This window comes from Natator depressus, chromosome 3 (assembly GCF_965152275.1).
Source record: "Natator depressus isolate rNatDep1 chromosome 3, rNatDep2.hap1, whole genome shotgun sequence".
Lineage (NCBI taxonomy): Eukaryota > Metazoa > Chordata > Testudines > Cheloniidae > Natator > Natator depressus.
This window is the reverse complement of record NC_134236.1, coordinates 140,719,834-140,733,714: the sequence shown is the minus strand read 5'-3', so window position 1 is coordinate 140,733,714 and position 13,881 is coordinate 140,719,834. Positions and strand designations below refer to the sequence as shown.

Here is a 13,881-nt window from a genome sequence, read left to right as displayed (position 1 = left end):
TGAATTTAGTTTTTAAATTTTGCCTGGTTGACATCTCTAGGGGCCTTATCAATCAGTCCAGACACACTTTCATTTTATGTTGAGTTCTGAACGTATTTATTTAGGCATTGAACCTTAGGTCGATTTGAGAGCTTTGGTGTATTACAATTTTGAATGGGTTCTTGAACAGATACACAAGAATTACAGAAGGTGTCAGCAATTTTGTCACTACTTCTCTTTAAGCCAAAGATCTTGAAGTTTCATGTCTACTGTCTCACTGTCTATAGTGAATCACCACCGAGAGTGCCTGTCTCAGGGCATACTGTCAGAAAACAAGGGCAGACACCCCAAACTGGTGGTATATTCTATAATTAGATTTCACCAAGCCAGTAACAAATGTGAACTCCTGGATCAGTATACCAGTCTTACCATAGAGTCTCAGACAATTCCCATAGGCTCTCCAGCCTATCTTGCCACCCAGACAAACTGGACTTTGTGATAAAAGGTTATTCATACCTAAAATCACCCCACATCAGGTTGCTCCAAGTCCCAAGGGACCAGTCACTTACCCCAGATCCAAAGATAACACTGGTAGCCAATTCTATAGTAAACTAACTAAAGATTCTTTAGGTAAGAAAAAAGAATGAGTTATTGAGAGGTTAAAGCCGGTAAAATATAATAACAGGCAAATCAGTTTCATTCAGTGTTTCGTGGATTAATTGCTGTGAAAATTAGGCCCAAGGCCTTAAACTGGCATTGAAAGCTGACTGAGACAGTGAAGGGACTTGAGCACGGGCCTGATGTGTCCACAGTGGTGCAAGTCATTGATAAGGTGGGCAGCTTCCTTTTATGCCAGGTGGAGCCTGTGCATCACAATAAATTCAATAATTTATGCATGGGAGCAATAGTGTGCTACATTTTAAAATAATTACTATGTAGTAATTATAGTCTGGGTGTCAGAAACATAAGAGCCCAGATGAGCCAAACTTCTATTGACTTCAGAGGAAAATGAGGGTTATTAGTACCAGGCTAGATTGGCCTATAGGGTTGGCCATAATTCAACAAAGTTCTTAAGCATGTATTTAACTTGATATATGTGAGAAATCCCATGCATGTCAATAGGATACTCAAGTGCTTAAAGAGAAGTGTGCTTTGCTTCAGTACTTTCCTTTTTACTGAAGCCAATATCAATAAACAGAGTTAGCAAAGACTGTTTAGTAACAGCTGAACTAATATAAGCCTCCATCATTTTCCATTTAGTCCTTTGTGTGTGTGTGTGTGTGTGTGTGTGTGTTGATATGGCTGGCACCCAACATATCTTAGTTCATTGTAGTGTTAAAACAGTTGTGATCAATGCATACTGAATTTCTTATAAAAATTCAGATTTGCTTCTGTGAGGGAGGATTCCGTTGGCTCAAAGGAAATTAAATGCCCTCAAGAGGCTGAGATAACATTGTAAAACAATAAGGCCAATTCTTTCTCTCCTTTGAATGTAGTTTTGCCTTAAAGAACCTTCTTAACAGCCCAAAGTTGCATCTGAAATGCAAATTTGTACAAATCACTATCACTTAACAATACTTTTAATTAGAACTCATTCACAGTGTTGCACATTTGGTGAATGTATTTTTATATTGGGAGCCTCATTTAACTATAGGATGTTACAACACAGATATGTTGGTCATCACTTGAGGGAAAATGAACCAGAATGGAATTTTATTGTTGGATAGATTCTGATAATGATGGCATCATAATTGATAGGATTTCCCCTCTTCTTTTTAAATTTCAAACAGATTTAGGGGCCAGTCCAGCAAAAAGCTGCTTCTGTAGCTGCTGAACATAAGTCTTGTGCTTCTCAGACTATGCAGAGGCAGCTCCTTATTCCAAAGGAGAACTTGAAGAAGGCAGTCCAAAACTGATCACTGCCATTCCTTTCTTAGGGGGAGAGTGTTAAGGTCCAATCCTCAGCTAGTGTAAAACAGCATAATCTCATTGAGGTAATTAATTAACAGCAGGTTCTCAGCTGGTTTAAAAACTATGAGAGACCTTTAGAACCTGCCAAGCTTGAGCATTATATATGGTGCCTAGACATTATGGTAACCTTTTAAGTGTGGAAGATTGGATGAATGGATATAGCTGCAAGGTATGTGGGAATGACAATGGGAAACTGAGTGAATTTGACCTTAGAAAAAGTATGGAGTGAATGGGCAGAAGTTAAGGGGAGTACAAGCAATAGATAAAATAATAATGCATCTAATATAGATAAAGGCTGAGAGTTGGTGTGACAGGAATCCCAGGGTAGCCAACTGATGTCACTCAGTTAGGGTGAACTTCAAAGAATGGGGCAGAAAATCCCTAAAGGTGGTGGATATTCCAATACTTAGATTTACCAAACCAGCACAAAACAGCTTCTGTATACCTTACTGGTCACCCAGAAGCCAACAGCACAGTTCCCTTAAAGTAACCCAGCCTTAGGCCTCCACCCAGATACCCAAGTCAAATATGATGAAGATTGCTGAAAATCGTATTCATCATATAAAAAATTCTACCAATCCCAAAGGATTGGACGAATTACCTTCCAGGTTAATTAATATTTCAAATCTTATCTAAATACACACTTACAGCCAATTCTTATTGACTAAACTAAAATTTCTTAAAAAATAAGAGGGTATTGGTTAAAAGATCTGTATACATACAGACATGAGTACAGTTCTTGAGATTAAATTCATAGCAGAGATGGTGAGCTTTGTAGTTGCAAAGAGTTCTTTCAGAAGTAGTTCATAGGTTATAGTCCAATGTTTATATTCAGAGTGGTCCAGTCAGGACTGGATCTCTACCTTTTGACTGAAGCTTCTCCTGCATGAAGCATTAAGCAGGCCTGAGATAAAAAGGATCAGGACCTAAGGGTCTTTTATATAGTTTTCTAGCAGCCACTTGACCATATAGTCCTGGGTAAACAATAGGTTTTTGATGTAACCTTCTGTTTCCCAAATCTCACTGGTAATTAACTACACAGACTGCCTTATGTTAATTTATCACAAACTTTAAGAGACCTACAGACAATGACATTATTTCACCCAAGATTCATCTCAATGTTAATGTGTCCTTTTGGTCTCTGAATCAATAACTATAGTGACAGACAGGAACTGTCTGTTTACATGACGAACATTTAACAAAATATGAGTACACACATAAAATTAGTATTACCTCTAATTTCTAACAAGATAGATTTGCATTTCAAAGTTCTAGCCTCTCTACCATGGAATGGCTCTAATTACCGTTTGTATACTTTGCTAACACATCTCTAAAGGTTGACTCTGGTCATTTAGCCTGCAAACTGCTTAACCCCTTCTGGCCACGTGTCTCACTTTAAGATTTGTTGTAATTATATAACAGTGGTAGCAACAATGGTTTGCCTGGTCATACTTTAATCAGATAACGTCGCAGTTGGGCAACAATAGAATGGGGGCTAATAGATTTAATTTAAGTATATATTTAGGTATTTCTCTGCATTGAGGCCTCAGGCTGTAAACTAGGTTCATAGATTATAAAGCCAGAGAAGACTATCTAGGCTGACCTCCTGCTTAAAGGCCATAGAATTTCATGGTTATCCCTGTATTGAACTCAATAACTTGTTTGACTAAAACAGATCTTCCAGGAAGGCATCCTGTCTTGATTTGAAAACAGCAAGAGATGAGAAATCTGAAGAAGGGATAAAATGAAAGTAGCTTCATGGCTTAAAGATAACATTGTCCTATTCCACCCACAATCCAAAAATCTTGAGGAAGAGGCACCACAGTTCCAAATGTGAAGCCCCAGACCCCAGTGCTGAGTTTCAGCAGGAAGATCTGTATTTAACACCAGAAATCTGAAGATTTCTGCCTGTATTCACTGAAGATCTAATTAGAAGTACCAGCTGAAGCAATCCGTTCAGTTTCATACATTTTTATCTGTGGATCAAAGGCTTCAGGCAGAAAATACAGAGAACAGACAATCAAATGACTTCTGGGAGGGGGGGAAGAAGGAGATAGAGAATTCAAAGGCTGAGTTTATAAATATAGAATCATAGAATATCAGGGTTGGAAGGGACCTCAGGAGGTCATCTAGTCCAACCCCCGGCTCAAAGCAGGACCAATCCCCAGTTAAATCATCCCAGCCAGGGCTTTGTCAAGCCTGACCTTAAAAACTTCTAAGGAAGGAGATTCTACCACCTCCCTAGGTAACGCATTCCAGTGTTTCACCACCCTCCTAGTGAAAAAGTTTTTCCTAATACCCAACCTAAACCTCCCTCACTGCAACTTGAGACCATTACTCCTTGTCCTGTCATCTTCTACCACTGAGAATAGTCTAGAACCATCCTCTTTGGAACCACCTCTCAGGTAGTTGAAAGCAGCTATCAGATCCCCCCTCATTCTTCTCTTCTGCAGACTAAACAATCCCAGTTCCCTCTCCTCATAAGTCATGTGTTCCAGACCCCTAATCATTTTTGTTGCCCTTCTCTGGACTCTCTCCAATTTTTCCACATTCTTCTTGTAGCGTGGGGCCCAAAACTGGACACAGTACTCCAGATGAGGCCTCACCAATGTCGAATAGAGGGGAACGATCACGTCCCTCGATCTGCTGGCTATGCCGCTACTTATACATCCCAAAATGCCATTGGCCTTCTTGGCAACAAGGGCACACTGTTGACTCATATCCAGCTTCTCGTCCACTGTCACCCCTAGGTCCTTTTCCGCAGAACTACTGCCTAGCCATTCGGTCCCTAGTCTGTAGCGGTGCATTGGATTCTTCCGTCCTAAGTGCAGGACCCTGCACTTATCCTTGTTGAACCTCATCAGATTTCTTTTGGCCCAATCCTCCAATTTGTCTAGGTCCCTCTGTATCCTAACCCTACCTGCCACCATATCTACCACTCCTCCTAGTTTAGTATCATCCGCAAATTTGCAGAGAAATGCAATCCACACCATCCTCCAGATCATTTATGAAGATATTGAACAAAACCGGCCCCAGGACCGACCCTTGGGGCACTCCACTTGATACCGGCTGCCAACTAGACATGGAGCCATTGATCACTACCCATTGAGCCCGACAATCTAGCCAACTTTCTACCCACCTTATAGTGCATTCATCCAGCCCATGCTTCTTTAACTTGCTGACAAGAATACTGCGGGAGACCATGTCAAAAGCTTTGCTAAAGTCAAGAAACAATACATCCACTGCTTTCCCTTCATCCACAGAACCAGTAATCTCATCATAGAAGGCGATTAGACTAGTCAGGCATGACCTTCCCTTGGTGAATCCATGCTGACTGCTCCTGATCACTTTCCTCTCGTGTAAGTGCTTCAGGATTGATTCCTTGAGGACCTGCTCCATGATTTTTCCGGGGACTGAGGTGAGGCTGACTGGCCTGTAGTTCCCAGGATCCTCCTCCTTCCCTCTTTTAAAGATGGGCACTACATTAGCCTTTTTCCAGTCGTCCGGGACTTCCCCCGATTGCTATGAGTTTTCAAAGATCATGGCCAAGGGCTCTGCAATCACAGCCACCAACTCCTTTAGCACTCTCGGATGCAACGCGTCCGGCCCCATGGACTTTTGCACGTCCAGCTTTTCTAAATAGTCCCGAACCACTTCTTTCTCCACAGAGGGCTGGCTACCTACTCCCCATGCTGTCGCCCAGCGCAGCAGTCTGGGAGCTGACCTTGTTTGTGAAGACAGAGGCAAAAAAAGCATTGAGTACATTAGCTTTTTTCCACATCCTCTGTCACTAGGTTGCCTCCCTCATTCAGTAAGGGGCCCACACTTTCCTTGACTTTCTTCTTGTTGCCAACATACCTGAAGAAACCCTTCTTGCTACTCTTAACATCTCTTGCTAGCTGCAGCTCCAGGTGCGACTTGGCCCTCCTGATTTCATTCCTACATGCCCGAACAATATTTTTATACTCTTCCCTGGTCATTTGTCCAATCTTCCACTTCTTGTAAGTTTCTTTTTTATGTTTAAGATCCGCAAGGATTTCACTGTTAAGCCAAGCTGGTCACCTGCCATATTTACTATTCTTTCGACACATCGGGATGGTTTGTCCCTGTAACCTCAGTAGGGATTCTTTGAAATACAGCCAGCTCTCTTGGACTCCTTTCCCCCTCATGTTATTCCCCCAGGGGATCTTACCCATCAGTTCCCTGAGGGAGTCGAAGTCTGCTTTTCTGAAGTCCAGGGTCCATATTCTGCTGCTCTCCTTTCTTCCCTGTGTCAGGATCCTGAACTCGACCAACTCATGGTCACTGCCTCCCAGATTCCCATCCACTTTTGCTTCCCCTACTAATTCTTCCCGGTTTGTGAGCAGCAGGTCAAGAGCAGCTCTGCCCCTAGTTGGTTCCTCCAGCACTTGCACCAGGAAATTGTCCCCTACATTTTCCAAAAACTTCCTGGATTGTCTGTGCACCGCTGTAGTGCTCTTCCAGCAGATATCAGGATGATTAAAGTCGCCCATGAGAACCAGGGCGTGCGATCTAGTAGCTTCTGTGAGTTGCCGGAAGAAAGCCTCGTCCCCCTGGTCCAGTGGTCTATAGCAGACTCCCACCACTACATTACTCTTGTTGCTCACACTTCTAAACTTAATCCAGAGACACTCAGGTTTTTCTGCAGTTTCATACCGGAGCTCTGAGCAGTCATACTGCTCCCTTACATACAGTGCTACTCCCCCACCTTTTCTGCCCTGACTGTCCTTCCTGAACAGTTTATAACCATCCATGACAGTACTCCAGTCATGTGAGTTATCCCACCAAGTCTTTGTTATTCCAATCACGTCATAATTCCTTGACTTCATCAGGACCTCCAGTTCTCCCTGCTTGTTTCCAAGGCTTTGTGCATTTGTATATAGGCACTTGAGATAACCTGCTGATCGCCCCTCATTCTCAGTATGAGGTAGGAGCCCTTCCCTCACAGACGTTCCTGCCTGTGCTTCCTCCTGGTATCCTGCTTGCCCACTTACCTCAGGGCTTTGGTCTCCTTCCCCCGGTGAACCTAGTTTAAAGCCCTCCTCACTAGGTTAGCCAGCCTGCTCGCAAAGATGCTCTTCCCTCTCTTTGTTAGGTGGAGCCCGTCTCTGCCCAGCACTCCCCCTTCATGGAACACCATCCCATGGTCAAAGAATCCAAAGGCTTCTCTCCGACACCACCTGCGTAGCCATATACAGAGGGCTGAAATACAAACAGCTTGTGATGGTGTCCAATTGATGGTAATTATATAGCTTCCTTTTTACTTTTACTTTGAGTCCATATACCATTTAAATCCAGTCTCCACTGTTCCCAAATTCACTTCAAGTAAATTCATGATGTAATAAAATGATTAAAAATGTGAAAACACGTTTCACTCATGCCAGAAATGATCAAGTTACTATACAGTGTGTAGTTAATTTAGTGGCTTCTTATATATTGGAGGGTTTAGATGTAATTAATTTGGGAGCAAATACTGTTTGTAACATCATACTTTTGATTTCATTTTTCCTTTATACTGTATATTCTGGTTAATTACTAACCTGTCTATATTCATGTTAGGGATCTGATCTTGCAAACCATGTTCACATCTTTTTACTGATTTTTTTCAGAAATCTCTACAGTTCACATTACTTAAATGGAAAGCTCCTTGGGGCAGGAACTGTCTTTTTTCCTATGGGTTTGTACAGCACTTAGCACAATGGGGACCTGGTCCTTGACTATGGATCCCATCACCATAATACAGATAGATAATTTAGCAGACAAATCACTTTAAATCTGTTTTATTTGGTCAAAAATGACATGAAGAATAAGAAGGTAGAAATCTAGGGTCCAATCCTGCAACACTTACTACTGAGTATAGTGTTTACTCCCATGAATAATCTCAGAAACCTTTGCAGTTCAATAGAAATAAAAAACAAGAAACCCATCAGTTATCATATCAGACAATAAAGAAATGACACATCAGTAATGATGCCTAGCTGAAAAATGTTTTATGTCATATCTGTGGACTTTAATCATAAATGAACTCAGATGTTATGGTAACCCTCAAGTACATCAGAACTTAATGTTCTCCAGGATGATATCTGGATTGAGAGAGGACTTCAGACAAACTGAACTACGTACAATTCTTCAAATAATTTCAAATGGAATGAAGACTGGAATACCAATAAAGCACACCTTTCATGTACTTATTACAAATAACCACATTTTTTAAACTCATTTTAAAAAACACCACCAACAAAAAACAAAAAAAAAAACTTTGCAGGGGGGCACACACGGTCTGGGAGCACTGTCAGTATCCAGGGCCTGATTCTGATCTCATTAACACCAATGTAAATTAGGAGTATCTGCATTGTTTAGTCCATGGTGTAAAATTGGTGTAAGTGAGATCAGAATCAGGCCTTCAGGCTTTCTTGCCATAGAATTATGTCAAAGATAAATGAACAGCCCTGAGACTGAGCCAGAATTCACTGGGAATTAATAAGCATGAGTCATATGGCTGAGTTCAGATTTTTATTAATGAGGTCTAGTTCTGTTCTTTGCCAGGTTTTAAATATGGCTACATTGATTACTGTATTTTTGCTCCATAACAGGAGTTTGAAGCCTCACTCCGGCACTGACTCCCTCTGCAACTTTGGAAAAGTCATTTAAATTTTCTGTTCACTTTCCCCCATCTCTATAAAATTACCTACATGCCACACAGATATTGTAAAGATTAATCAGATTAAGTATATAAAGAGCATCAAACATGGAAAAAGTGGGTATATCAAGTGTAAGGTGTTGTCGTCTCCTACTAGTGACTTTGTGATCATGAAAGGGTTAATTTTAGCCAAAAGGTTAGACTTACTTTGTTTTACTTTGTTTTTAGTATGCTATTATTGCAGGATTGATTATGCTATCGTGCCTGATTTTCCCTTCACCTATATGAGAGCTTTATATTAGATGTCTTTCTAAACGATATGCTACAACTCAAACAGAAGTTATGGGCTTGATGAATTAACTATTAGGTGAGGTTTTTCTATGGCCTGTACTATGCAAGAGGTTAGACTAGATGGAGACATAAAGGTCTCCTCTCAGCTCGTCTTCTCTGAGGGCTTGGCTACACTTGCGAGTTACAGCTCAATAAAGGAGCCCCGGGCGCACTAGCTCACTACCTGTCCACACTGGCAAGGCACATAGAGCACTCTGACTCTGCGGCTACAGCACTGCTGGTACCCCACCTCGGTGAGTGGAATAACATTTGCTGCCCCCCCGCTAGAGCGCCTCAGCGTCAATGTGAACGAGGTGTTGCATTACTGCAGTCTGATCAGCCTCCGGAAATGTCCCATAATCCCCTTAAGTCAAGTGGCCACTCTTCTCATTGTTTTTTAACTTGCTGTAGGAATGTGGATATGCCCTCTGAAAGCTCCATTTCTGACAGCCGGCTGCTTATCTGCTCCAAGACAAAGCAAGCCGTTACTCTGTGTGTGTGTGTGTGAGAGAGAGAGTGAGAGCGCGAGAGAGGGAGTGCGCTGCTGTCTCAACTTACAAGACAGCATGCTGACATGCTCTCAGCCCCCCCAACCCACTCTCTCCCCCCCACATACACACAACACACTCCCTGTCACACTCCACCCCCCGCATTTGAAAAGCACGTTGCAGCCACTTGTATGCTGGGATAGCTACCATAATGCACTGCTCTCTGGTCGTTGCAAGAGCTGTTAATGTGGCCACACCAGTGCGCTTGAAGCTGTCCGTGTGGACAAATTGCAGCGATTTCCCTACTACGCTCTTCAAAGGCTGGTTTAACTCAAAGCGCTCTACATCTGCAAGTGTAGCCATACCCTGAGTCTATGATTCACATGGGCAGTAGGGTCAGATAGCAGCATCAGGGCCTTAGTACTCTGCCACTTAAAATTCCACCCAACCTATTGAAAAATAAATTCAGCACATAATCTAAATTTTTCTAGTGGAAAGAAAAAGACCTGTAGTGAAAACAGAAAGATTAGATGGTGATTTAGGGCTTCTAAACACTAAATATTAATTTTCAAATACAAATGGTTCTATTTCCAATCTAGTCCTGCATAGTTGCCTTAATGAAGTAGGTAATTAACCTAGTATTAATAGTAAAGGTACATGAATGGATCATTTTACCAGAATTAACCCATCATTCTTTGTGTCATGGTCTGAGGTGCAGTTCAGACCAGTGAGGGATTGTCACTGCCTGCTCTGTCACTCTGGGTGCCTTAAATGCTCTGCTAATGTAGTGCCCATGCCTGGAAGCTTCCAGTCAACAGACAAGCATGCACTGAGTATCTGTGTGTTAAGCAGCTCTGACTCACAAGTCTAATTCCAGCAGCCTACTTGTTACACCCCAGCCACGCTCTAGTTACATCTGGCAAGATGACAGCAACATCTGCCAGTCCCGAGTTTTCCGAAACCATGTGCTCTGCAGTATCTAGTCCTCTCCTGAACCATTCAGAGCGATTCATGTTTGCTTGTTCCCTTTAAAGATATAATACCCAGCAGCTTGCCACATTGACTGGTGTTAACATTCACTTTAAATCAAACATAGCACTGGGTTGATTTAGATTAAAGGTAAAAAGTTTATTAGTAGGATTTTGCGTGAGTTCAGATATAAAGAATATTGTTAGAAGTGGTTACAAGCAATTAAAAGTGAAAAACAATTTCTAGAGACTGACTTAACAAAACTGCAGTTCTGGTTCAAGGTCAGAGTCTCATCACACTACAGTCCAGCAAGGTGGCTGACCACACCTCTGATCAGGATCTCTGCTAAAGTCCAAAGTGCTCAGTTCCTTTGTTGTCTTTAGATGAAAGATCACTTGGGGGATTCTTACCCCCTTTCTTTTATAGTCCAGAAGAATCCCTTTTAAAGGTTCACTGAAGATTAGCTGCTCCCCACAAGTTAAAGCTCATTCAAGCTGTGAGGAAGGCAACATGGAGTCGCCTGGTAAAGGATGTTCCATGCTGTTTTCTTCCCCTGCTGATGTTTGCTAAAATGCAAATTACTCTTTCCTGCAATCTCTTCCCATTGCTGTGATGCTGAGTGGTTGTCTCCTCCCTTTGTTGGCTTGATAGTTTTGTTTACCTTCGATGTAAATTGAATTCCCATTGTTGCTTAATATCTTGGAGATACCTTTAAGGTGGTAGACCCCCGTTCCTTTGTCTAGGGTGGGGTAACTTTAGCCCCGCCTGGCAGGCACGCTTTACTAACCTAATTTCCAATATGTTTGTAATTTTGAATTTGTCCTTTGTACATTATATCTTGCAATAATATTAACAATTAATATGTTAACTTTCTATTGATATCTTACATGACACCTTTTAGATACAGTTATGACATTAGTGAGTTAGGTACACTGAACTGCTCGAGCCATCTGAAACTCGCTATCGGATACCAGTGAGCCCCTTGTCCTCTTGCACTGGGATGCTGTTAGGGTCACGATTTGGACCAAAGACAAAAAATGAGGGTATATGTGTTTGTTGGAAAGAGTCGGAATTGGCAGGAATTGATTATATTAGGATTTCTATCAAGAGGGCTTAGCCAGCTACTTTCATACCTTTTGCTTCCCAATACAAAAACACAACTGTGTATCTGAGAACATAATTGGACCTGTTTGTTTCAAACAAACTGATTTTTGTTGGAAAGTAGGGCCTTATAATTTTGCTAAAGTTTTCAATTTGAGGAAGTCAAGCAGTGAAGCAGTATGCTGCATGAATTGCCTCTCCTTCCTGACAGACAGCGACCTATCTTGAACAATTGTTTAGAGCAGTGATTTCTATACTTTTGGATACATTGAGACATATGTAACTTGCAAATGTCAAGCAAAATATAGAAAACAATTTTAAGGAGCTTTCCTAAAAGTAGATGCAAAAAGGGGAAAAGGTACAGGATGAAATAGCTGTATCCCCTGCCTTCCTTTGCTGATGGTTCCTGATCGCTGCATCATGTAGGTAAACAGAAGCAGGGTGGGTGGCTCAGAGCAGAAACTGGGAGTGGAGGCTTGCTAATCTGAGCCTAGAGGCTGTTCCATGCTTAAAAAAAACAGCTGTAAGGGTGCTAGGGAGTGTGTCTCTTCCACATGGAGCGGGGGGCTCTTAAGGGAAGTGTTGCTCAAGTAAGAGGGAGGTGATGTGGGGAGGGGAGATGGTACTGGTGGTGGGCTAAAAAGGAGATAGGAGACCAGTTTAGTTTATTAATATCCTCAGGATGCATGTACTCATCCTTATTGTGTTAAGGGTTAAATAACTAGTTTGCTGGGCTTCAGGAACCTCATTCATTATATAGCATTAAAAATTGTTCACATCCATGTTTATTGTATGGGGATAGAAAACATGATCCTGAGAAGTGCTAAGCACTGGAAATTCTTAGGGTATGTCTACACTGCTTCCCAGTGTGGCTAGACAAACATATGCTAGCTCCGCTTGAGCTAGTGCACTAAATATAGCAGTGAAGCCAGGGGTACCATGGGCTAGCCACCTGAATACAAACCTGTCCAGACTCTCTGGGTGCACGCTCAGGCAAATAACCCAAGCTGCCATCTGAACTGCTGGGTACACTGCTATTTTTACCATGCTAACTCAAGAGGCGCTAGTGTGTGTCAGTCTACTGGTGCTTGGAAACAGGCTCCCAGCTGCAGTTTAGACAGACTTTAGTGACTTCACTGAGAGTTGTAGGTTTTAGAGCATGTGTGAGGATCAGGCCCTAAATCATGGGCCCAATAAATAGTCCCCCAAACTAACAATACTTTTACAAAGTGGGAGACTTTGTAAAAAGTGGCTTTATTAAATGTCTTTTTTTTTTTTTTGTCTCCTCTTAGGGTTGCTCTTGTGGAAAACATTCCTGAAGGTATAAACTATTCAGACAGTGCACCATCCCACTTGTCTCTTTTCCAAGGCTGGATGAATTTGCTTAATATGGCTGAAAAGTCTGTTGACATAGTATCTTCCCAATGGGACCTCCATCACAGTCATCCATCTGCCTGCCAGGTATGTTTTAGTCTAAGCTGTCACCCCTCTGTTCAGAGTCTGGTTTTGTATCTTGCTGCTCATGTTCTTTCTTTGTTGAGCTATGGAGCTGTGGCTTAACAGAGCTGTTTGGCTGAATATTGGGATGGCGGGGAGGGGAATACTTCCTAATGATGCAGTCTATTATAGCAGAGCAGCAGAGTAGGATCTCTGCTATAGTTAAGGTTAAAACCAGCTTTATGTGTAAAGCTCAACCATTCTCAGTGCTCTAAAATCCATAAGGTTCCTTGGGTTGCCTTGAAATTTGGTGTGCTTCATTGGGGGTTCAGGGAAGGGACAGTGATCCAAATGTGGGGCCATTTGACCAAGAGATTCCCAAGATACAGCTCCCTGAAATCTCCCAGCTTTGCTTAAAGTTGACTTGTTTTGGCAACACTTACTCAGACAGATAAAGGTCAAACCAGGGTTCACATCATTGCACATGGATCTCCATCCCTCACAGGTAACCCCCAAGAGAGTGTATAGCACTCACCAGCTTTTTGCGAGAAATCAAATTAAAATGTTGTTTGAAAAATTGTTTCTTTGCAGGTAGGCACATGCCAAACAGTTCTAAGAGTCATGCACAGAGAGAGGCTAACTATCTGAAAAACTACCTCTCCATCACTGGACATGTGTGGCTCTGAGGGAATTTAATGGTCATTAAATCTGAGTACTACTTCCAGTTCAAATCCAACCCAGGTCCGGGGTGGGAACCAACAGGCATATTGCTCCAATCTGCCCCATCAAAGGGCAGTTTGTATTTTGAGGAACTGTAATCTGAGTACAGCATAATATTTCACAGTGTGCTGAAATTATTTTGTGAAAAGAAAATAAACAACACAAACAAATGCTCAATGTGAAGAGAGGGTGGCTGGGGTGGAAAAGCAGGTAGGAATAGGGGAG

At 42.0% G+C, this 13,881-nt stretch overlaps 1 protein-coding gene across 2 annotated transcripts in view; it reads left to right on the top strand.

The window, feature by feature from the left end:
- Positions 1 to 13,881, top strand: part of PLD5 (phospholipase D family member 5) — a 267,265-nt gene that overhangs the window by 137,626 nt on the left and 115,758 nt on the right. For both annotated transcript variants that reach the window (XM_074948906.1, XM_074948907.1), the window contains exon 3: positions 12,792 to 12,960. In XM_074948906.1, the coding sequence (XP_074805007.1) occupies positions 12,792 to 12,960 (169 nt within the window). The remainder of the gene's footprint in view (positions 1 to 12,791; positions 12,961 to 13,881) is intronic.